This window comes from Silurus aristotelis, assembly GCF_946808225.1.
Source record: "Silurus aristotelis genome assembly, chromosome: 14".
In the NCBI taxonomy this organism is placed as follows: Eukaryota; Metazoa; Chordata; class Actinopteri; order Siluriformes; family Siluridae; genus Silurus; species Silurus aristotelis.
Genome location: NC_139587.1, coordinates 23,566,780 through 23,590,734, shown reverse-complemented (window position 1 = coordinate 23,590,734; position 23,955 = coordinate 23,566,780). Strand labels below are relative to the sequence as shown.

Sequence of the window (23,955 nt, the reverse complement as noted above, 5' to 3'; positions counted from 1 at the left end):
TTTTACACGTGTTCTTTTTGTCCCAAATCGCACACCGTCCTCGTTTCCGCAATATACAAAACGGTCGAGTCCATTGTAAAGCAAGGTTTAGGGGTGGTAAAGACTTAACGGGTTTAATTTTATTTTTAACCAATGCCCAAATGATGCGTAACGTTCCCAGTTTCATTTATTCTATAAGTATTTCATTTTGATTAATTAACACGCGCACATAACATACACAACAAACCAAATATGGTATACGTCGACTTTAAATCCCCCTATTTTACATGACTTAGTTTTTGCTAGTAACAGTTTTACAATAATAAACGTTAATTGTGTTGTAAATATAATTCTTTAGGTATTTATACAGTTTAGCGGCCATATCCAATAATATACATAATTAATAATATGAGCTGGTTTGGATGTGTCGTTCTCGTAATGACTTTTATTTTCAAATATACTCAGTCCGGCTTTGTGTTCGGGTTGTAGAGATGCTGTGTTGGTGTAGACAAGCTGGAACTTTTGCTTTCAGCATTTAAAATATATAAATATTTACTTATTTTCAGGAACAGAAGGATTCATTAATGTATCCGGCAGGTGAGTGTGTCTTGAATTTCCTTTAGTTTGAGTCTGGTTATAAGGAATGTGAACCTTTTGGGTTTTATTGTGAGGCTCTTCGGCTGACTTCCGGTTCCTTACAGGTCATAATAACACCTTACAGATTAGAGCTGGAAATGGCCCCTGGTGGACTGGATTCTCTGAGCATCTCTGAGCAAAATGATGCTTCAGTCTAGAAACAGGATATTTTCTCAAGAATATAAGCTTCCATTCTGTTCTTTATATTAGTTGAGAAAGGCCACGACCAGGCAGTAACATCTGAATATTCAATGTTTATTTGTACAGCACTTTTAACAATGGACATTGTCAAAAAAGCAGTTTTACACATGTAAATAGGTTACAAAACTTGAATTATGTGTAGTATATTCCTAATGAGCAATCCAGTGGTAAAACTGACGAGGAAAAACTCCCTGAGATGATTACAGAAAGAAATCTTGAGAGGAACCAGACTCAAAAGGAAACCCATCATCATCTAGGAGACACAGATTGTCCATTCATTACAGTTTCATGATTGTTGAGGTGTTCTGTTCAGTGATGGGTCCTTAAAATGCAAAACTGTTTATGCCAACTGTGTGAATATGAATCTATTAAAGTAAATCCGGCAGTTAAGATGGACGAAAAGCAGTTTGAGTCTCAGACGCAGCACATCGATTCATATCAGCACTGGTGAGTAAAGAAATAATGTAATGAAAAAAGAGAATAAAATAGTGTTTACTACAGAAATCAGGATAATGAAAGTATTCATGTTCTTCAAATATGTCCACCATAACCGCTTGTTACTGTTTAGTTTTATCTTTTGATGGATGATCTGTTTTCATTCTGGGAAACATTTTCCTACGTGACACAATGTCTAGAAATGTCTACACATTCGCCTGTCAAAGTTCAGAAGACACTTGGTTTTGAGTGACACATGCATGTTCCTTTTGTTTCTATTCAACAAACTAGGTCATTTAATGCAATTATGATTTACTTTGACCAAACAGATAAATAAACTTTTTTATTTTCATTGGAAAAAAAATCCTCTCTCAGAATGAATAACTTTACACACTCTTGGCATCCAGACAATTTGATTCTTCAAACTGTCTCCACTTCATCCCAGAGCAGTTCAACAGGATTTAGGTGCAGTGACTGGGCAGGCCAATGACCGATATCACTCCAGACAACTGTTTGCTCTCTAAAGAACACTTACAGATCTTGGAAGTATGTTTCAGGTCATTGTCTTGTTGTACGGTTTCAGTCCATGCAGTTTCTATAAATTGCATCTATAATTTGCATGGTGTTAAAGTATGGAATAGCCATGTTGGATCAGTATTCCTTTTAACAAGTCTCCAACTTTCCCTGTTCCAAAACAACCCCAAACCAATAAGCTTCCACCTCCATGTTTGACTGTGGGGGTGAGGCAGTCTGATAACATCATATCTCCTTCTTACACAAGTTCTCCTTTTAGAGACAAAAAATGTCCAATTTAGACTCACCTGTCCACTGAACTTTCTTCTAGTCATTTACTGTCCGATTCTTGTGTTTTTTTTTCCTCTTGCCTAGTTTCTTTCATATTAACAAAAGGATTGTTCATGTGTCTCAATAGAAGACTAGGTGTTCCAAACTTTTGACAGGTGCTGTACTTGATGCAGCATCGATTTTGTCTTTCAGGCCAGTTTTGTCAGTTATTTTTACCACCTTGAAGTTGATTATTTTGCAGTATCCAGTAATGATTTACTCTGCTTGTACCACAGCAGTATGCCAAAAAAACAGTTGTATTAAAAAGAATGGCATAGTGATTATTTGTATCCATTTATAGTTTTTGATTACTTTAAAATTGTATAACTTTTGATCAGTTTGTTCTCAAAGTTAATAAAGTGAAAAAAAGATAGCTTGTCATGTTTGAAAAGCACTGACCGTTTTAAAAGCGCTGACACTGGAGACTCCTTCCAAAGTGATTAACAACATGTGATGCTTCTTTAGAGTCTGTACACGTCTCTGTGTAAGTTGTTTGGAAACAGTTATATAAAATAATATAGAGCTGCAGTTATGGAGAAAGACTCAGTACATTCAGGGAGAGTTGAACTTTAAATTCAACAGAGCTGTGATATAAACCCAAATCGTGAACATTTCTATGGATCACACAAATCAAATCAAATTTAATTTGTCATATACACATGCATACAGAGTACGACATGCAGTGAAATGCTTTATATGACGGTCCGGCATGAGGGAATAAAATGAGGGAAAATAAACCAAGAACGAAAGAAGGTAGATAAATAAAAAAATATAAACTTATATAAGCTTACATTAAAACAGTAAAATTTGCGCTGAATAAATCCTACATTTAAATATTGTATATATTTATTACCTTTGGGATTAATGAAGTTATGTCTTGTCTTATTTGTAGCATTTTTAAATGATTTAATAAAAAATAAAAAAAATAAATGATTAAGACCTTAAACATGGAGGAGATGCAGGTTTCTGTTATGCCAATCTACAGGAGCAAGATCATGCACACTTTACAGTATTTGTTAGACTGTAAGAACTTGGAGTACAATTCTTTAGGAGTCGTGGTAAGAATAGAATTCTTTAGGAGTCGTGGTAAGGTCGTGACTAATCAGGCATGATTGATGGCTTAATGAATAATTCCTATTGGCATTCATCTTCTTTTTGCATATTCCAGGTATCATTGTACACATCAGCAGTTTGAACCAGCACCAGGTTCTCAGTACAGCCAGATGGTTAATGTTTCTCATTACGAGCAGGATGTTGGAGAGTATAGCACCCTGAATGAATTTTCAGACCATAACGATCCAGATGAGATCAGTCATCATCATCAGCTTCCTATCCAGCCTCCAGGTACTGACCATCCCACAGCCTTTGCAGGTGATGCCAAGGGTGCATGCAGGCTGCCTGAGGCACAGGGGCAAAAGAATAATATAAAGTATTGCTTACATGCAGTGGAGAAAAAGCAGAGGCACCAGAAGGGCATTTTTAAATGTATTTTAGGAAACACCAATGGGGAAATTTTCCTTTTTGCACTCAGAGGGCAATGCGACTTATAATTCTGCATGTAGCGGAGCCTTTATGGCACTGCATCTAATTTTTCTACATGTAAGGGAGCTTGTAGGGCATGGCATTACATTTTCTCAAATGTAGAGAGTCTATTCACCAAAGTGTCTATATGGCACAACATGTTATTTCTTTGCACGTAAGATCTGTTTTCTCAAATGTAAGGAGCCTGAAACCATCTCGTTTCCAAGCATGTTGTAGTGCCTGTAAGGCAGAGCATTTTGGTTCTCCGCATGAAGCAAAGCCAGAAGGGCATCTTGTTATCCTGAATATAAAGAAGTCTATATGGCATTGTGTCTTGCATTTTTGCATGTAAAGGTAACCTATCCAGCATTGTATCATGTACTCTTCCACGAAATGACACCCTACAGGGCACTTTTTTAAAGGGCATCCATTAAGGCAATTTATTTACATTTATTTACTGGTATTGCATCTTATAGTTAAGCGGTACCCAACCTTTTTTGCGCCACGGACCGGTTTAATGTCAGTCTATATTTTCACGGACCGGCCTTTAAGGTGTGGTGGATAAATGCAGCAACATCCCCTGGTGGTCTAGTGGTTAAGATGCAGCGCTCTCACCGCTGCGGCCCGGGTTCGATCCCCGGTCAGGGAACCAACCCCAGCCACTGTCAGTGCCGGTCCCAAGCCCGGATAAATTGGGGAGGGTTGTGTTAGGAAGGGCATCCAGCGTAAAACATGTGCCAAATCAAACGTGCAGAGGATCCGCTGTGGCGACCCCTAATGGGAGAAGCCGAAAGAAAGTTTAGTTTGGATAAATACAGCAACATATAATGATACGACTGGTATTTTCTAAATATAATAATAAATGTGAATCCACTGTGTTGTTTTTTAATTTTGCTAGCTTTAATAAAATTTTAGCAGTAATGTATTATGTATTACGGGCCAGAGCAGCCCCTTTAATAAGGTAGTGGATGTTGGTAAGACATGTGACCGAGGCATCATGACATGCATCAAGAGTGAGTCATAGACAGATGTGGTAAAGAGAATCCGGAAATTTTTCAAAATAAAACATCGTTTAGAATCAGATAATAAATAAAACGGAAGTAATGTATGCATTCTTTGTGTGCGGCCCGGTACCAATTGACCGGTGCCGGTCAGCGGCCCGGGGGTTGGGGGCCACTGTTATAGACCATAGAAGCATCCTAAAACATTGCTTTGGGTGCTGGCAGCCAGTCATTTGTTTTAAGCCTTTCTTTGCATTAAAATCTTTCCTTAACAGCTCCTTCTTTTGTAGCTCTTCCATCAACCACTGAGAAAGGAAAGAAGCGTGGAAGACCTCCCAAGCAGGGGAAAAATGACCAAACCGACGCAGAAGTCACTGTGAAAAAAGCCAAAAGAACTCTGGACAGATTTAACGGCATGTCCGTGGAAGAGGTCATGGCCAAAAAACTGCCAGATGTCATCACCTACAATCTGGACATTCTGATCGTGAGTGTTTAAAGGTTTACACATAAATGTTCAAAACATCAATTTTCAATGTACTGCTTTGTGACAATGTATACTGTTAAAATTAAACTGAATTGTATGTATATTTGGTATTGTTTATTCAGTACTGTGGATTTATGGGTTTAATTCGACCATGTGTGCTCATTTTGCAGATTGGTATCAACCCCGGATTGATGTCAGCCTATAAAGGACGGCATTACCCAAATCCAGGAAACCATTTTTGTATGTCATTTCTTCTTCTTATGGAGATTTTTTATTTTTTTCATTGCTTTATTAACTATTGAACATTTCTATTTAGTTTGTATGTGTGTGCTGTCTTATAGGGAAGTGCCTGTTCTTATCGGGGCTTACGGATGAGCAGCTGAACTACATGCATGATCAGAGTCTTCCAGAAAAATACGGCATCGGATTTACAAACATGGTCGAGAGGACCACACCTGGGAGCAAAGACCTCTCAAAGTGAGGAATGTTTTAAAAGAACAGGGTTTCTGCGGGGACTTAAAAAGTAACAATGTAAAATAAAAATGTTAGGCCTTAAAAAGTCTTGAATTTGCTGCTTTAGGTCTTTTTAAGCATTTCCTAATTTTCTGATGTCCACCAACTTATATAACCAGTAGTTTTTGTGGTGTTGTAGGTTTTTTCTGAGGCCCAATTTATTGAATTTTCACAATTCTGATTTTTCATTAAGTGTTGATTCTTTTTCTGTCGTAGATTTACGTTCATGGGGGAAAAAGAAAATACACCCTCCTTCAATTTGGTTGTGTTTTTATTTATAAGGGTCTAAATAGCAATGGTGTGGTCCACACCAAACTTCTACAAATAAAAACTCAACAGATTTCAACATGTAGTCATCTTGTCACAAAATGAACTCAGTAAACCAATCTTCAGACCACATTTGTGAAAAAATAAGTACTCCCAATAATTATAGATTTATAGAACCACCTTATATGACTTTAACTTAAAGTAAATGTTTTCTGTAGAATCTTAACTTTTAAACATTGCTGTAAATTAATGTTCTTGTTCTAATATAGTTTCTGTAGTAACGGTGTCATTATAGAACTGTATTTATAAACAGATGAAAGAAAAACCTGAAAATGTATTTGGAGGATAAAATCTGGAGGATTTGATGTATAAAAATCATGGAATGAGTCTCCAATGTCAGCCTTTGGTTTTTTATTTAGTTATTTATTTTACAGTTTTAAAAGACTCGGTAACACAAGCTGCATTTTATGTTTAATCACTTAAATATTGCTGTGCTATAAGAGGATTAAAACACCTCGACATGTGTGTGCCACTTCCTGTTGCAGTGTGCCACATTACATCACTCTGTCAGTGATTATTTTGCTATTGCAGCCCAATTATATTCCTTATATCATATTTATTTAATATATTAGTATGTAAAAAGATTAATAATTTAGGGGGGGAAAGCAGCTATGCACTGTTTAAAATGTTTTTATTTTTTCTTCTAGTAAAGAGATTCGAGAAGGAGGCAAACAACTTCTGGAAAAGCTACAAAAATACCAGCCACGAATCGCAGCCTTCAATGGGAAATGTAATGTCGTGCACTTTAAATACTTCCCTTGAACATTTGTCTCCTTACCGTACATGTGAAAAGCCTGGTTATTGTATTTCAGGTATTTATGAAACGTTCTGTAAAGAGATTTTCGGAGTGAAAGCCAAGAACCTGGAATTTGGACTGCAGCCCTACAAAGTTCCAGAGACAGAAACGGTATGAACCTCTACGATTCGTTCCTGCAAATGATCAGTATCTTTTACTCCTATGTGTCCGAGGTGTTTATTGAGCTGAGGTTTTCTACACAGTTTTGCTACCTGATGCCTTCATCTAGCCCACGCTGTGCTCAGTTCCCGCGAGCTCAGGACAAAGTTCACTTCTATATTAAGCTGAAGGAACTCCGGGACCAGCTGAAGTGTGTGGTGCAGAACCAGGAGATTCAGGAGACACAGTACTCGTTTGATTTGGTCTTGGCTAAAGGTAACTAAGGATCACATAGAATGGGAACTTGAGAAATGGGAATCTCAACCTTCTTGTTTGGGTTATTTAGAGATGTTTTATATTCCTCATGTTCTCGTTTATAGAGGATGCCAAAAGGAAGGCCATCAAAGAAGAGCAGCTTGACCCTGGCTATGAGGAAACCTCTTCTAATGCGACACAACAGACATGCAGCTTCTATCCTGCTAATGAACAAGGTGGTTTTCGATGTCTCTTTACACTCCCCTTTAAAGCTGCAAGCCACCAAATATCAAAAAATATAAAAAAAAAAAATTCTTTTATAGCGGTGTTTAAAGTGATTAGCTAAATGGTTCAAATCCCAGCCTCACCAAGTTGCCACTACTGGACCCTTGAGCAATGCTCTTCACCCCCAACTTTTCACTTGTTTTAAAAAAAAAAACCGTATATTATAATTGTAATTATAAGTTGGACACTAAAGAAGTAGAAAAGGATTTGTACCGTTCGGCCAGGCAGAGGGACCGAGCTGGGAAGGATGTGCTGCAAGTTAGAGCAATAAAGGATAGAGATGGAAATGTGTTGACTATTCCCGTGGACTCGCCACCTGCAGGAGGGACCGTAAGGGACGGTTCTGTGAGGATTGGGCAGCATTCGAAGGCGGGGGCCTGCTTAGACTGCTGCCCCGCGACCCGAATTACGGATAAGCGGGGGAAAATGAATGAATGAATGTGTTGACTAGTGAGGAGAGTGTTTTGAGAAGATGGAGGGAGTATTTTGAGCAGCTGATGAACGATGGAAATGAGAGAGAGAGAGAGAAGGTTGGATGGTGTGGAGACGGTGAAGCAGGATGTGGATAGGATTAGTAAGAAGGAAGTGAGAGCAGCGATTAAGAGGATGAAGAGTGGAAAGTCGGTTGTACCAGATGACATATGGAGATGTTTAGGAGAGATGGCAGTGGAGTTTTTAACCAGATTGTTTAACAGGATTTTGGAAGGTGAGAAGATGCCTGAGGAATGGGGAAGGAGTGTGCTGGTAACGATCTTTAAGGATAAGGGAGATGTGCAGACCTGCAGTAACTACAGGGGAATAAAGTTGATCAGTCACATCATGAAGTTATGGGAAAGAGTAGTGGAAGCCAGGTTGTGCGATTGTATGAGGAAGTCAGGTGTGTCAGATGTATGAGGACAGTGTGACAGCAGTGAAGTGTGCAGTAGGAACGACAGACTGTGGCGACCCCCAATGGGGAAAGCCGAAGGAAGAAGAAGAAGATATACATATAATGTATGTAATTGTAACTATATAATATAATTGTAAGTTGTTTTGGATAACGACATCTGCCAAAATGCCATAAATGTAAGTATATATATATTTTTTTTTTACTTGCCCCACCAATAATGGTTGCTTTGGTGTAACATTTAATCAAATATGAAATTGGTTTTGGGAGAATCTAAAGGAAATGAATAAATAATGCAATCATTTATTCAGTTCTGACCAAAGTATAGGATGTAGGAGTAAGCCAGCACAATTCAAATTTCTCTTAGAATTGGTTAAATCACTCAATAATTTAAATGTAAATTGATATAAGACTAATATTTCAGACTTTGCACATAATTCACAACTTGTACAAGCACAATTTCATGATTGCACCAATTGCAATTCATACTCACGAGCCTGGAAATATATTCTGGCTTCCTTTCCATCTAATTTTTTTTTACTCTTAAAAGTCTAAAGCAAGTTGCTATACACTTATAATTCCAGTTGGAGTGCAGGTCACATGCACAGTTACACCCTTATCCAGAGCAACTTACAACTGAGCAGTTGAGGATTAAGGGCCTGTCATTTCAACCATATATAGCTGACGCACCACCAATCTGCCACTGCTGGTCCCCTTACCAATGCTTAACCCTCGGGTGTGCCAAAACTTTCATGCATGTACAATAATCCACTTAGACTTTGACTTTTACTTTATTGATCCCGTGATGGAAATTATTGTGTTACAGTTTACACAAACATTGGTAGGGGAGAGAGAATTTTTTTTTTTTACTTATTTAAATAAATACAATATTGCATATGACGCTACATAAAAAAAATTTACACTTGTATCCAAATGTAATTTAGTCCCAGTTGCATTCATTTATGTCACATACTACAGTGTCAGTTAACTGTATTTGCACTATTCAGCTGAAGGATCGTTTCTCTAGGACCCAGGTGCTCTGAAAATTAACAAAACCTCCCACAAAATTAACTAGAACACTTTTTAAACTGCACACGAGCAACGTTTAGTGCAAAATAGGACGAGACAGTGAGGCACATTGACACTGTACCACTGACTAGTACAGTAGATTTGAGATGCAATTTTAAATGCAAGTTTGCTATTGAGTGCAAATTATTTGCCTGTATACAAATAAATACTGGTGTACATGTAAACAGTGAATATTTTGTGCAAACAGGTAGTGTGTGTGTGTGTGTGTGTGTGTGTGTGTGTGTGTGTGTGTGTGTGTGTGTGTGTGTGTGTGTGTGTGTGTGTGTGTGTGTGTGTGTGTGTGTGTGTGTGTGTGTGTGTGTGTGTGTGTGTGTGTGTGTGTGTGTGTGTGTGTGTGTGTGTGTGTGGACAGGAGGGCCTGGATGCATTGATACCTTTTCCAGACAGAAGGAGAGTTGAAGTGTGGGTGTGAGGGATGTGTGTGATAAGCCACAATGCTGCCTTTATTCTAATTTATTTTTATTTTCTTTACAGGTGCTACACATCCGGAACAATCATCAGCTATGGGACAGGCCAAGTTTGACCAGTGGACCATGCAGCCGTTTACAGACCAGATTCCAGACATTCGGTTCTTTAGCGGCAATGAGTCGTCACAATCGAATACTTTTCGAAACTAAAAGGAATTACAATTTAAATCTTTGTTTTTCTTACAGTAGCTGCCTGACTTTTTAGTCATGTGTTTCTATTTATTGTGTTTTGTAGAACTAGTAGATCATGTGTGGATGATGTATTCCAAATCCAGTGTTGTTTTTTTTTCCCCTTTTAATTTTGCTCTTTGTTTTTTGTATTATGGACCTTCGTATACAGAAGTGATGGATTTTACTTGAAAGCAGCATTATGTAAAGTATGCTGCTATTTTTTTTCCTACTGTCAGGATGCAGTACTCAAGACTGTGATGTACTTCATTTTTTTGTTGCTTTTTTTTTTTTTTTAATAAAGGTATGTATATTTTACCCCTGTTTACTAAGCTGAGGTCATGCTTGATGTATGGGTTGGTTTACTTGCATGATATTTGACACTAAATCATAGTTATTAGTGTTTATTTATGACCTCAACTGAAGGGTATTTATGCTCTTGCACTGTGTTATCTTGGAATGTTTGCACAAGCCGTGTAAAAGGGATTCACGATTTCAAACGGAGCAGTTCACACCACATCGTCTAGGACTGATGTTTTTAATGACCCATTCTGTTCCACCTTTCTGTTTTTATATACTGATTGTATTTAATGTTCTTTACTACTACAACTTTCATTTGATGTAAATGCTCTGGGAATTTGTTGCAGGGTGTATTACATGTACAGATGCGCATCAAGCTAGGTTTTTATATTTATGGTGTAATTACTTTAGTGTGATTTAGTATCATGACTTTTTGTAAAACACATATGGAGAAATAAATAATATTCACCACTGGACTGTTGGAAATGATGGATGAAAAAAATCCCATTCTTTTGTGTTTGAGTGTTTTGTGCCACTTAGTATTTATTTGACCATTAAATACTTGATTTAATATATCTGTAAATTATGATGTTATAGGAAAACGCATACAATAAGGAATAAATACAATAGGCAAATCAATATCAACAATTAGACTTAGAAAAATCAAGCTTTTTTTTGTTTTGTTTGTTTGCTTGATTTTCTTTTCCGTGCATCCACGAAGAAACGGGAAAATTATTTGTTTTCCCGTAGTTTGGTTATGAAGTATTAGAAGAAGAAAAAAACTATCGGTCCTTTATCTTAATTCTTATTCTTATTTTTATTATTCTTCTTATTATTCTTATTATTATTCTTATTATTGTTATTATTGATTTTAAAAGTTCTGGATTGCACATCTATGTACCTGCTATTGACTAACAAACTAAATCAATATCTTAAATAATAAAAAAAAAATACAAAGAAATATGATATAAATAACATTTATTAATAATGATTAATTAAGATTTTGATTATCTAAATGTGTAATCGCTATAGATTATTGTACAGGCCGATCACTTTATTATGACGTGGATAAAACAGGAAGTGGCAGTTTGACAGCCAATAGCGATCGAGCTCTGAAACATTTAAACGTCAAAGAAAAGGGTAGAGTAAATAATGGGGGAGGGGGTTAAGTAAAATCGGTTTAAAGAAAAGATAACATAATGTAATTAAAAGATGAATAAACACATTTTTGAAATAATCGTTGTTCATTTTTATATCATATAAATAAATATAAATAATACATGTTAAAAAAACAACAACATTATAATCCGAAGCAGGAATTCAGTCCTCCTTTTATTCTGTAGTGGTACATTCCAGTGCCGGAAAGCCTCGTCGCTGCAGGACGGCTGTGTTGGTCTTTGTTGCCATCCGCTGGATTTGTTTTTCATAGGAACAAAATATATATTTAAACGGATTATTATCGTTATCTGTTCGTATTAATAAGGGTATGTATGTTTTAATTTACGAATGGGTCATGTATTTTGTTATTATCTACAACTTGACCTTATAATATTTGAAGCGAGGTAGCTAGCTAGCCCCTGACATCCATTCATAAAGCTGAGAGCAGGCTAAGTGCCTGTGTTAGCAAAAAAAATAAAGAACAATATCTGTAATATGTTCAAAGATTCTGTTAGACTGATATAAATAAATACATAAAAAAATATATTGTATTTGTTTATGTAAGTATTGGCTGGTTCTCTTGACTCAGTATTGAGTATTGCATAATATATCGAGTTAAATGGATTGTAAAAAAAAAAGGAAGCCCTGCTGAACTGCCTGCCTGCTTGCTTGTCTCAGTTAATCTTATAAATGTAGATTTCTTTATTTCTGGGTGTTGGCTAGCTATCTCAATCACCATTTGATACATGTACATATTTTTTTGTAATTAGCATAACGACTATAAGTGTCACCTGCTAAAAAGAATAGACTGGTTAGGAACATTCTCCATCCATGATCTTCCTATCTAGCACCGAGAACACCATTTTCAAGAGAAATAAATATCCATGTTGGTTTATCACTAAGTCTCCGTAAAGATGGATGAAAGAAGTTACGGATCTTTGCCCCATGTGCCCTCGGATTATGTTCAGCACTGGTGAGTTTCCCCCCGCTTTGTCATCAAATGGCGCCAGGATTCAATGTTCATGTTCTTGCCATCTGCGTTTCATAAGCATGCTGATGGAACACTGTGCAGATTCTCCACTCACCATGAATGTTACTAACCAGCCTATGAAACTGGCAAATAGATACTAATTTGCAAATAACCCGATTAGCTGTTGCAATTGATTATTTTATCCATATTGATGCTAGTTCTGTGTTTTTAATAAAGCACTGATGCAGAATGAACTCTGTCCACATTTTTCAGTGTTGCCAACTCTCTTCTAAGCCACTAGACGTGTTATGACGTTATAAAGTCGGATTTGCATATTCATCGATTCTTATCGTTAACATATCTGCTTACAAATAGAGTACATGAGGAGAAGTTTCATTTAAAACTGAAAGGACCAAAGTTGGCCTGTGTTAACTTCTGATTTGGCCCAATATGATAGAAAAGAAATGCCACGAAGACTAATGTTCATTTCTGGTTGAACGTTTTAATGTTTTATTTTTATGCTGCAAAAATATACATTGAAATTGACATTTTATTATTTCGAATTTACATTACTAAATTATTCCATAAGTGAAAGAGGACCCAACAGTGGTAGCTTGGTGGTGCTGGGGCTTGAACCCCCAACCTTCTGATTACTAACCCAGAGCCTTAACCACTAAACCACCATTTTTTATTCAGAATAGAAATTACAATTTTGGAAATTATTCCTTGGAGCAATAAGATGTTTGAGCATGGCACCATACGATATTCACTTATCCACCCAAAATGAAAAGGTCAGAGACGGTGAGTAGGTAACAGTAACAGTTGCTCGGGCATTGAATCGGTGAACAGTGATGATCAGTGATTTGTGATTAAGTACAGTTGTGGTCAGTGATTGGTTATTATGAACAGTGACGATCAGCTATAGGTCATAGTGAAGAATGGTGATCAGTAATGGGTCATAATTTCAACACGCATTACATTTATTATAGGTATTATATTAAAAGTTCTTAGACATAACGCTTATTTCAGTACTTTATAGAAAAGTAGGTCTTTAATTATTGTTCAGGCATCTTCATGTCAGCAAATGAAGTCAGGATGGTCACAAGTGCTTAGGTTTTCGCTAGACCATTATCATTCACTTTTATTAATGGGGCTTAACATTTTGATTTGCACATTTTGAACACTGAACTATACATTGTGTCCTTGCATTGAATATAAGTTTAAACAGAATGTTTACATGAAATTTTCGTGTTAATTTTTCTATAAACCACAACTATTTAATTTTTTTTATTAAACTTTTGATTGAATTTGCATTTGTATAGGGTTCAGTCTGCACAGCAACACCTCCAAGCCCTTCATGCACAGCATTCTTATATGGCTAATGGTAACGTTGCACACTTCATGGAAGGACACGGAGAAGAACCCGGAATGATGGAAATGCCCGTTCATGAGCCGCCTGCAGCACCGCAGGAGACCGGTGCTCCCCAGGAGGGTACATACAAAATGTTTTAATTAATACATCATGCAAAAAAGCATCTACGTATCATTGTTTTTCATGTATTTGATCACATGCATGTGTATGCTAATTCACTTGTTTTAACAAATCCTTTAACAATTTACATAGAACCTTTTGGTTCAGCAGAAGTGGTACCTGATAAACGGGTTAAGAAAATGTGTTGATTATTTAACATATATTGTTAAGTGAAGGAAGTGAAAACAATGCGATTTTTTTATTTGGTCATGTTCTTATGTCCTTCTATATGGAAAGGTACATTTAATGCTTATTGGAGGACTCTCCAGTGCAGAGTTTTGTCATAGTCGGAAAAGTAGACATTGTCCTTCAGCTGAAAGTCTTTGGGACCAAGGGTTCTCGACAAACTTGCTAGAAAACAAGTGCGCACCTGTTTTACAGCCCTTTCATTACATTGCATGTAACTCTAAATGCATGTAAAGTGTGATTTATGTGCTTCAGTAAATCAAAGTTATCATTGTAAAACTGCTGTGGCTTAAGAGAAATAAAACAGTTCAAGGCATGCTGTTATTAAAAAATGTTTTTTTAATTGAAAAATGTAAATGTCATTGTTTTTACTCAAAGCTCCCACTAAAGGGAAGAGGGGCAGAGCTGCAAACAAACAGCCAAGAGCCAAACCAGGTCCCAAGCCTAAGAAGGCTAAGGTGGAAAAAGAGGCCCAACCAGCTGAAGGAGCACAGGAGAAGATTGATGAGTCCTTCAAGAAAGTTAAAAGGAAAATCGATCGCTTTAAGGGCATGTCCGAGGAGGAGGTTATGAAAAGAACTCTGCCAGACATCCTTACACCCAACCTGGACTATGTAATTGTACGTACATTTGTGTCTGTGTCTAGAATACCTGAATGTTATGAATTGGTTATGTAATGTATTATTTGATTTAATTTATTCTTTCCTCCTTTAAGATTGGAATCAATCCAGGTCTGATGGCTGCCTACATTGGAAGATGGTTTCCTGGACCGGGGAACCATTTTTGTAAGTATCATTCGATATTTGATATTAAAGCTGTTCAAACTTGTCCAATAGATTTGTTTTTACTTCTGTGGGTCTGTTATTAGTTATGTAGTTGTTCATCATTTCGTTCGTATGCTTTTTTTTCTTCTTCCAGGGAAGTGCCTTTTCCTCTCCGGTTTCACTGAACAGCTGCTGAACCACATGCACGACCAGACTCTCCCTGAGAAATACAGCATTGGCTTTACAAACATGGTGGAAAGAGCAACACCAGGAAGCAAAGACCTCTCAAGGTTTGGCGTGTTTTTTCACACATTTAAAACAATTAATGTCCAACATTTTCACTTGGATTAATCCATGTTTTTAGAGTCTTTATTTGATACCCATCATTATCTGCATGTGCAGTGGTAGCCCATTGGTTGAGATGGTCATGTTCAAAGCCCAGCACCACCACTGCTGGGTCCTTGAGAAAGGCTCTTGACTCAACTATAAATTAGGGCATCTGCCAACGTAGCTAAACATTTTTTTTTGAAGCAATACATTATGCCATATGATCCGCAAAGTTGCATCTTACCTTTTTTCCAAGTGATCTTGATTATAGTCACTATGATTTTAAGATCTGGTGCTGTCCTTTTATTAAAATGATAAGCTAGTGTGATCTTTTACAAATCTTGTTCCTAATTTTTACATTGTAAAATGTTTAAACCAAAATACTGGTTTATTATTTCTGAAAAGAGATTGTGTATTGCCAGCAGTTTTCGAGCAAAGCCATATATCATGCTTGTTCCTCTGATTGGCCAAACTCCGAAAAAAAACCACAGCTGCAAATGTTTGGTGGTTAGAATTAAGTTGTTTTACTGACTGACGTTCATCATTTTTATTAATAAATGTAAACAGATCAATCAATAAATGTAATGATTTTACATTTCTAATGATACATTTTTAACTCCATAATTTTCCTTTCTGACGCAGTAAAGAGCTCCGTGAAGGTGGCAAAATTTTAGTGGAGAAGATTAAACAGTTCAAACCCCTCATAGCAGTTTTCAATGGAAAATGTAAGTATGTAAAGACATATATATAATATATATACACACGCACAAAAAAACCAGGCATAACTGTATGGCCACTGATCAGGCATAATATAACCCCTTTTGGTGCCACAACAGTCGTGACCCATCGAGCATTAACTTCTATAGCAATTTGAGCTACAGGAGCTCGTCTGTTGGATCGGACCACACGGGCCAGCCTTCTATTTATTCCTTCATGCGTCAGTGAGCTTTGGCTGCCCGCGACCCTGTCGCCGGTTCACCACTGTTCCTTCCTTAGACCATTTTTTTAATAGATACTGACCACTGCAGACCAGGAACATCCCACAAGAGCTGCAGTTTTGCTCTGACCCAGTCGTCAAACTCACTCAATCCTTACCCTCACCCATTTTTCCTGCTTCTAACACATCAACTTTGAGGAGAGAATGTTTACTTGCTGCCTAATAAACCCCACCCACTAACAGGTGCCACGATGAACAGATTATCAATGTTATTTACTTCACCTCTTATAATGTTATCATGTCATAATGTTATGCCTGATCGGTGTATACTGTATGTATATATTGCATGGAGCAATGTCCTTCTAATCTTTATTTTCTGTTTTCCTGAAGGTATATATGAAATGTTCTGCCGAGAGCTATTTGGGAAAAAGCCCAAAACTCTGGAATTTGGCTTGCAGCCACACAAGATTCCTGACTCTGACACGGTAGGACACCAGCAGTCATTTATTGTGCTAATTTTCATTTGTAAAAAGTTAATTGATGTATCATCTGTACGCCTTTAGGCACTGTATCTAATGCCCTCCTCAAGTGCCCGCTGTGCCCAGTTCCCTCGAGCTCAGGACAAAGTGCATTTCTACATCAAGCTTAGAGAACTCCGAGACCAACTGAGGGGCATGGCTAAACCAAAGGATATAGAGGAAGTCAAGTACACCTTTGATCTTGGCATGGCTAAAGGTAAGGACGCAGGATTTGAAGGTCCATTGCACCGGAATGTTTGTGCATATAAATATAACGTAAGATACTGTCATGAAATATTCTAAAATATTTTGGAAACTTTTTTTGTGTGTGTTTTTACAGAGGATGCTAAGAGAATGGCCATTAAGGAGGAGCAGTACGATCCTGGTTACGAGGCTGCATTTGGAGGGCAGTATGGGGAACCTGGATTGGAGGGAGGCAATGGCCACTGTGCCTTTGCTTCTGGAGAAGCAGGTTAGAAACTATTTCTTCAACTCAAGTTAAAAACTTTCTGGATTTCAATATATGATAGTGGGGAGTGTTCTGTAATGTTAAAATGTGTATCAGTGTACAACATGTTATTGATTTGTCGGTCTGATCTATCAGAAGCAGCAGAGAAGGAGTCCGGGGAATCCAATGCAGTGGGCCAACTTCCAGACGGCCAGTGGATGACCAACTCCTTCGCTGATCAGATTCCGGAGATCGGAAGCTCGTCACAAGCGCAGACTGGGGCCGTATGAGCAGGACTGTCATCTCAGTAAGGGCCTTGACTTCTGTGCTCATCCACAGCAGTGCCTCTCACCAGCTTCTCCCAGTTCTGGAGCTCAATACGTGCACTGACCTTTGCTGATTTGTTTAAAATCTGTTACATTAGGTAATAAGACTATTGTGGTTGCTGTGTGCACAAGTCACTCAGCGGAATAGGATGACGTGTCTGATCCGAAGCAGAAATGGCTACTTCAGAGACTCTCACAGGTCACCTGCTGCTCTTAATAACTGTAAAGCGAACCTCAGTTCTTCAACTGAAGACCCGTATCATGAAACACCTTTTCTTTTTTTTGCCATTTAATTCTTTACAATGAATTTAAAGTAGACATTCTAGGAAGTAGTATTTCTATGGAACTGAGCTTGTTCTTTTATATTCTGTGTCCAAAAACATTTTTGTTTTTGCTTAATGTATAAGCACCGATGCAGTTGATTTTCTTGTGATATCAGGGACTGATAGTTGATTTTAAGACAGAACAGTATGTAGATTGATTTGGTTGAAAGTTCACCTTTTTTTATTTGTGCAAAATATATTGCACACTTTTTTTCTCTTCCTCAAAGCCATTTACATACTGTAGGTCAGCATGGAAGCAGTAAGATTATAAATCCCCCCTTTTCATATAAAGAAAAATTGTTGTAATAGGGCACGTAGAATAGGTGAAGCAAGTAAAATGTCTGTAATCAAAGCAAAAAAAACCCACCATTAATCTATTAAGGTGCATTCCTAAAAGATTATACTGATACAATCATGTGACTGCTGGTGGTGTTTATAGGTATTTGTTCAAGTGTCAAAAACGGGCACGCTGCCTTTTCGAGTACAGGAAAAACACCGTTTTTTTTTTTAATAACGCATGGTACTGTGTGAATTTTAAAGCTTTGATTTACTGTGGTTTTACTGTTTTATATAAAATACTCGGTGCTATTTTGTTATTTTTATCATATACATGATTACTACTTTCCCTCTATTAAAATTTTATTGCATTCAGCATACTCTGGTTTAATGTTTATCTTTAGAACAGGTAATTATTTATTAATAATGACAATAATTACCTTACAATGGAGCGAAAAGTCTTTAGATACTAGAAGCTGGGTGTACATATTTAAATGTCTTTTTTTTTTTTCTTCCACCGTTGAAGTAGATTTAGATTCACATGTAAAAAAAAAAAAAATGAAAAAAAAGAATGATGAGGTAGACCCAAATGAAAGGGTAGAAATTAAACATTCAATTTAACAAATTAAAAAAAGAAGAAGAAATATACTTGATCCAGATCATCCATTGTACAGAAGTTTGCCACATGTCTGTTGTTTCTAACTTTTGTAGTGCGAAAACCTTTTCTCAGACAGTTTCATCCACACCAATGCTTTTATCTGCGAGGTGACTTCTCACAGCCAGACACCATCTTCAACATCCAGCCAGAAAATCTATTTGTGATTGAGCACAGCTAGCATTAATAACATATTTATGGGACCAAAACTGCAAAAGATATACAAAAAAAATTAAAGCTTTTAAAGGCCTTAATTTATAAATAATTGCCTAGAAAACTATAATATATGTTTATTTTTTTTCTATTTGATCTGATACAAGCAATTGTTTTTTGTGAAGTATAGTAATTCATGTAGTAGAGCTTAATAATTTTCCATTTTGCAATGAGCAGTCAAATAGGTGTTCCAATTTAAAAAGACTTGTATTTGGGTAGATGAATTGCTTTACCTCAATAGCATGATGTAGACAATTTCCACAGGCAAAATGCACACAACCAGTATAACTGTGACAAATTTCACAGCAAAGAGTTCACTCGTCCATCCGGGTTTCTTCACACAAGCTTTGCAGAAGACTGTAGGACCAGGCACAATACATAATTTCGGCATTAGATTATCAAAATGATAACGTTCTTGTCAGTAAACAAGCCTGGGGCACTGAAATACCTTTTTGGATGTAGACAGGCAGCAGGTTAACATCCTGTCTATCCAGCACAGGTCCCGATTGTCCATGCTCACTGTGATTATCTTGCCATGTGTAGTTGTGTGTATTAAACCAGGGACACTTGTCCAGTCTGTGATTGACTACAACTTTAGTGTAAATTGAGTCATGTAAGAAATCTGAAATCAGAAATATTATTGTAAAAACATACATGGAATAAAGGGAATTATATAGGTAAGAACATCTAAACTCAAAAGTATAGTATTATGGCCTTTTCCAATTACATTTTGCTCACCATTGTCTTTCAAAAACACCAGTGTGTTTTTGTATCCGTTGTGACAAATCTCTGCCATAATCTAAGAATGGAACCAACCAGTCACTCAAAGCTTAAACAACACATAAAGAAAAATGTCACTGTAATTCAAGACACCTTTAATGTGTTCCTATTAAAATATTCGTTTAGATTTAGTGATCCTGGTTGTTTTTGTATTGTTTCTGTGAGAAGTTAGCGGCTGTCCGCTGTGCTAATGTCACAGGATGATATTGTTAGCGCAAGTGCGGTTGGGTTTAATAGATTTATATCAGACATAAAGCATAGAGCGTAAGCTCCTTGGCTATTTAGCCATGTCTGAGATAATAAGCATGATGGTGGTTTTATTGGAGCCTGATGTGTGAACAGAGAGCACAGATAAAGTGGTGAAACAGCTAGACATTTTAAAGGATTAAAGCACTGCTACATTGATAACTTTCTATAGAAATAAACCAAAAGCTAATTCCAACTGGCTCCAGCATCAGCAGGTAGTCAAGCAGCATTGTGGGTGTAGGAAACCATTACACTAAAGATCACATGCAAATTATAAACATTAAAATTATATGCAAGATGTTCAAGAAGGATTTTTCTTCTCAGAAATGGGAATAATGTAAATTTTGACATGTTTGTGGTTTACCTCAGGTTCTGGTGGGAAAAAGGCTTGGATAACACGGTGCACGTTCACTAAGTTGATGTTAAGGCTCATATTGCAGTGTCTTACTTCTTGGCAATAGACCGGGTTGTCATATGGGCAGATGTCACTTTCACCTGAGAATGGCGAAACAATGATGGTATTCTTCAGACTGGAATACGGAGCACTGTCACTCAAAGCACCATCTACATAGTGCTAAAAAGAGATGTAAACATAAACAAACATTAAACAAATGTACAGTACTGGCAAAACCTCACGTGCCACCATTTGCTTGTGTATTTTTGGTGCAATGAGATGTTTGGGGGGACACTAGTAAAAGCATACTCTTTATATTTCTGTCACACTAGAACAAAATATAGTTTTCTTTTATGCAAAGGTAGAATCATGAGCAGGATTGAAATTTTTTCACAAAAACTACAATTCCACCAAATGACTGAAGTTCATCTAGAGAGAAAAAAAAAAGCTGTTGTGTACTCACAAGGCTTAAACATTTAAAGAGAAAAAATGGAAAAGCAAGTTGATATTTACTTTATCTATTTGTTTCATTCTTGCTCATTTTCTGATCAATGATTTGTTGTTAAGACCATGAAAAGCTTAACATTTTGCTATTTCAGACTTAGTCATCTGGCCTGTAAACATGCTGATTAGACTTCATTATAAATATACTGTGCATTATATGAACAAAAGTATTGGGACAGCTGACTTTTCCAGCCATATGTGGTTCTTCCCCAAACTGTTACCACAAAAATGAAGGCACACAATTGCATAAGATGTCTGTGGATGTGAAAGCATCATAATCTCCTTCCACTTGAACTAGGAGATCCAAATCTGTTCCGGTATGACAATGCCCAGAGTTCCATAAACATATGGTATTCATGGGTTGAAGTGAAAAATCTTAAAGGCTCTATTGAACACTTTTGCGATGAATTTTAATTCTGACTGTACCCCAGGCCTCCTCGCATCTCCTACCTCAGTAACTGACTTTACTTCAGCCCTTGTGGTTGAATGAGCAAAATCTCCAAAAGCATACTCCAAATTCTAGTGGAACATCTTCCAAGAATGGTGGAGGTTTCAGCAAATGGGGATCAAATGTGGAATGGGATGCTCAAAAACAACATACTTTATGGTCAGGTGTCTACAAACTTTGGTCATTATAGTGTAGTAATAATATATAGTGTATAATAATTGTTCTTCCTTTAATACTTACAGTGCCATGATAACTGGGTGGTACCACTCCACAGTACAGTGGGAAAAAACAGCTACAGTATAAAGCCTGGACAAAATACACCCAAAAAAACAGAAAGCTGTAACAGTATTAATGTTAACAGTCCACATTCAGATTTTATGCTCCAATATCTAATGCAACAAATTCATCACTCCCTGTATTTTTGATCAGCTAAGCTCACCTGGATGAGATCGTCCTTGCTAGTGAACTCGGACACCAGCACATTCTTCCCATCCGACAGACGTGTCAGTGACACGCACAATTTTCCACTGGCAAGTAGGTGAGCATTATCGGGCAGTTCTCGAATCAGAAGCTGCCTGGTTAACTTCAACAGGTTAAAGGAGGGATGCATGGAGCTCAGGGTGCCTTTTCGAGCCTCCTTGGCTAGTGCCATTAGATTTTCACAGCACCTTGCTCGAATGCAAAAAAAAACACTTCTATTTATTCACACACTTTGTGGTTCTTATGATTATTTTGTTGGTTATTGTTTAACATGACAATTGTTAAATCATTAACTCGCCATGTCAACAGTGACTATGATGAAATTGGAAATACTACACATCATGTTTATTCAGCTTAAATGCCATAATCTTGTAACCTTCACTTCTGCACATTCCCTTTAATGCCATAGCCTTAGAACCATTTCTGTACTTCTTAATGATGTCCACACGTCTCTGCACTGTTATAGCCTTTATATTTATTCACTGTACATATGCTTACATATATATCACTTGCTGTAAATATGCTACATATTTATCTGCACTTTTGCACGATTGCTACATTTTGCACTTCTGGTAGATGCCAAACTGCATTTCGTTGCTGTGTACCTATACAATGCAATGACAATAAAGTTCTATCTATCTATCTATCTATCTATCTATCTATCTATCTATCTATCTATCTATCTATCTATCTATCTATCTATCTATCTATCTATCTATCTATCTATCTCTCTCTCTCTCTCTCTCTCTCTCTCTCTCTCTCTCTCTCTCTCTCTCTCTCTCTCTCTCTCTCTCTCTCTCTCTCTCTCTCTCTCTCTTTCTTTCTTTCTTCTTCTTCTTCTTTCGGCTTCTCCCATTAGTGGTCGCCACAGCGGATCATCCGTCTCCATACCACCCAATCCTCTACATCTGCCTCTTTCACACCAACTACCTGCATGTCTTCCCTCACCACATCCATGAACCTCCTCCTTGGCCTTTCGCTTTTCCTCCTTCCTGGTGGCTCCATCCTCAGCATTCTCCTACCGATATACCCCATGTCCCCCCTCTGTACATGTCCAAACCATCTCAATCTCATCTCCCTCACCTTGTCTCCAAAACGCCCAACATGCGCCTATCTATCTATCTATCTATCTATCTATCTATCTATCTATCTATCTATCTATCTATCTATCTATCTATCTATCTATCTATCTATCTATCTATCTATCTATCTAAAATTATGTAGTTCTTACACTGATCTCAGATTCCTGTAATTTTTCTGCCCTAAAAAATTTGTCCATAGTTCAAAGACTGTTTACTAAAGTAACACATTCTCTGAAATATAATGTTAACCATTTAAATGTTACTCTTAAACACTTCTTTAAGGTTTAATAATTAATCCTTTTTTCATTATCAGGAAACATTATTTTGTGGACCAAACAACCTTAAGTATGTATGAATATAAAATTACATGAAAGGGAAAATTCAGATCTATCCAGTCAAAATCCTCTATAATAATGCTTGATGTGAACATTTAGCAAAAGTGCTTAAGCTTTAAAATTACCCTAATTTTACTAAAAAAACAAAGACTAAAGTATTGGGACACCCAACTTTGCCAGCCATATGCCCATATACTCAGTTGTATAGGATGTGTCTTAAGCAGCCTGCTATAAAGCTCTGACTTCAATCCTATTGAACACCTTCTGGATGAATTAGAACGCACACTACTCCTCACCCTATCAGTACCTTACTTTACTAATGCCGTTGTGGATGAATAAGCACAATTCTTAACAAGCAACATCTAAAATCCAGTCTAAAATCTTCCCAGAAGAGTGGAGCTTATTTTAACATTAAAAGGTATATTTGATGTTATATATTTGATGTTATCACTTACCTGGTGACAATTGACACACTATCATAGCTGCTATCAGTGCTCCAGATGAAGCTCCACAAATTTTCTTGGTACTTTGAATTAGGTGTTGAGCCTGTTCCAACAGACAAGTGTAGACTCCAAAATAATAAATTCCCAAAAATCCACAACCCACAAATGTAATATTCCACTCATTATTTGAGGTGAGGTGTTTTTCATGCATGTTTCTATCAGCATGTACTTGTAATGAGGATGACGGTCACAGCAGTTCACAATAACAATTATGCAAGAGTCATGGCAGGAGTGTTGACTTTGAACCCAACGTGATTCAACTAATC

General features: G+C 37.1%; 3 protein-coding genes across 8 annotated transcripts; 2 read left to right on the top strand and 1 right to left on the bottom strand.

Moving 5' to 3' along the window:
* The first annotated feature begins 29 nt into the window (after window positions 1-29).
* On the top strand, window positions 30-11,277 carry tdg.2 (thymine DNA glycosylase, tandem duplicate 2). Of its 4 annotated transcripts, none has more exons than XM_083561091.1 (11): window positions 274-576; window positions 1,191-1,263; window positions 3,263-3,438; window positions 4,907-5,100; window positions 5,271-5,340; window positions 5,442-5,577; window positions 6,588-6,670; window positions 6,753-6,847; window positions 6,940-7,111; window positions 7,216-7,326; window positions 9,825-11,277. In XM_083561091.1, exons 1-11 carry the CDS (start codon window positions 564-566, stop codon window positions 9,965-9,967), a joined length of 1,266 nt encoding a protein of 421 aa, XP_083417217.1. In that variant the 5' UTR covers window positions 274-563; the 3' UTR covers window positions 9,968-11,277. The 4 variants fall into 4 exon arrangements, with proteins under 4 accessions (XP_083417218.1, XP_083417217.1, XP_083417216.1 ...); XM_083561090.1 differs by having other exon boundaries at window positions 288-576; window positions 681-1,263; XM_083561092.1 differs by lacking the exon at window positions 1,191-1,263 and having other exon boundaries at window positions 30-576.
* Window positions 11,278-11,458: 181 nt separating this feature from the next.
* tdg.1 (thymine DNA glycosylase, tandem duplicate 1) lies at window positions 11,459-18,427 on the top strand. 3 transcript variants are annotated; one of them, XM_083561093.1, is made up of 11 exons: window positions 11,459-11,769; window positions 12,292-12,416; window positions 13,736-13,905; window positions 14,509-14,750; window positions 14,846-14,915; window positions 15,049-15,184; window positions 15,864-15,946; window positions 16,549-16,643; window positions 16,722-16,893; window positions 17,017-17,148; window positions 17,281-18,427. In XM_083561093.1, the coding sequence occupies exons 2-11, from the start codon at window positions 12,358-12,360 to the stop codon at window positions 17,412-17,414; spliced, it is 1,293 nt and encodes a 430-aa protein (XP_083417219.1). In that variant the 5' UTR covers window positions 11,459-11,769; window positions 12,292-12,357; the 3' UTR covers window positions 17,415-18,427. The 3 variants fall into 3 exon arrangements, with proteins under 3 accessions (XP_083417219.1, XP_083417220.1, XP_083417221.1); XM_083561094.1 differs by having other exon boundaries at window positions 11,623-11,769; window positions 12,347-12,416; XM_083561095.1 differs by lacking the exon at window positions 12,292-12,416 and having other exon boundaries at window positions 11,625-11,769.
* A 182-nt stretch (window positions 18,428-18,609) lies between these two features.
* LOC310737002 (patatin-like phospholipase domain-containing protein 2) lies at window positions 18,610-23,773 on the bottom strand. Its single transcript, XM_083561146.1, has 8 exons — window positions 23,642-23,773; window positions 21,729-21,957; window positions 21,530-21,595; window positions 20,308-20,517; window positions 19,656-19,716; window positions 19,366-19,539; window positions 19,151-19,274; window positions 18,610-18,861 (listed from the first exon to the last, which is right to left on the bottom strand). The coding sequence occupies exons 2-8, from the start codon at window positions 21,939-21,941 to the stop codon at window positions 18,804-18,806; spliced, it is 906 nt and encodes a 301-aa protein (XP_083417272.1). The 5' UTR covers window positions 21,942-21,957; window positions 23,642-23,773; the 3' UTR covers window positions 18,610-18,803.
* Window positions 23,774-23,955: the final 182 nt, after the last annotated feature.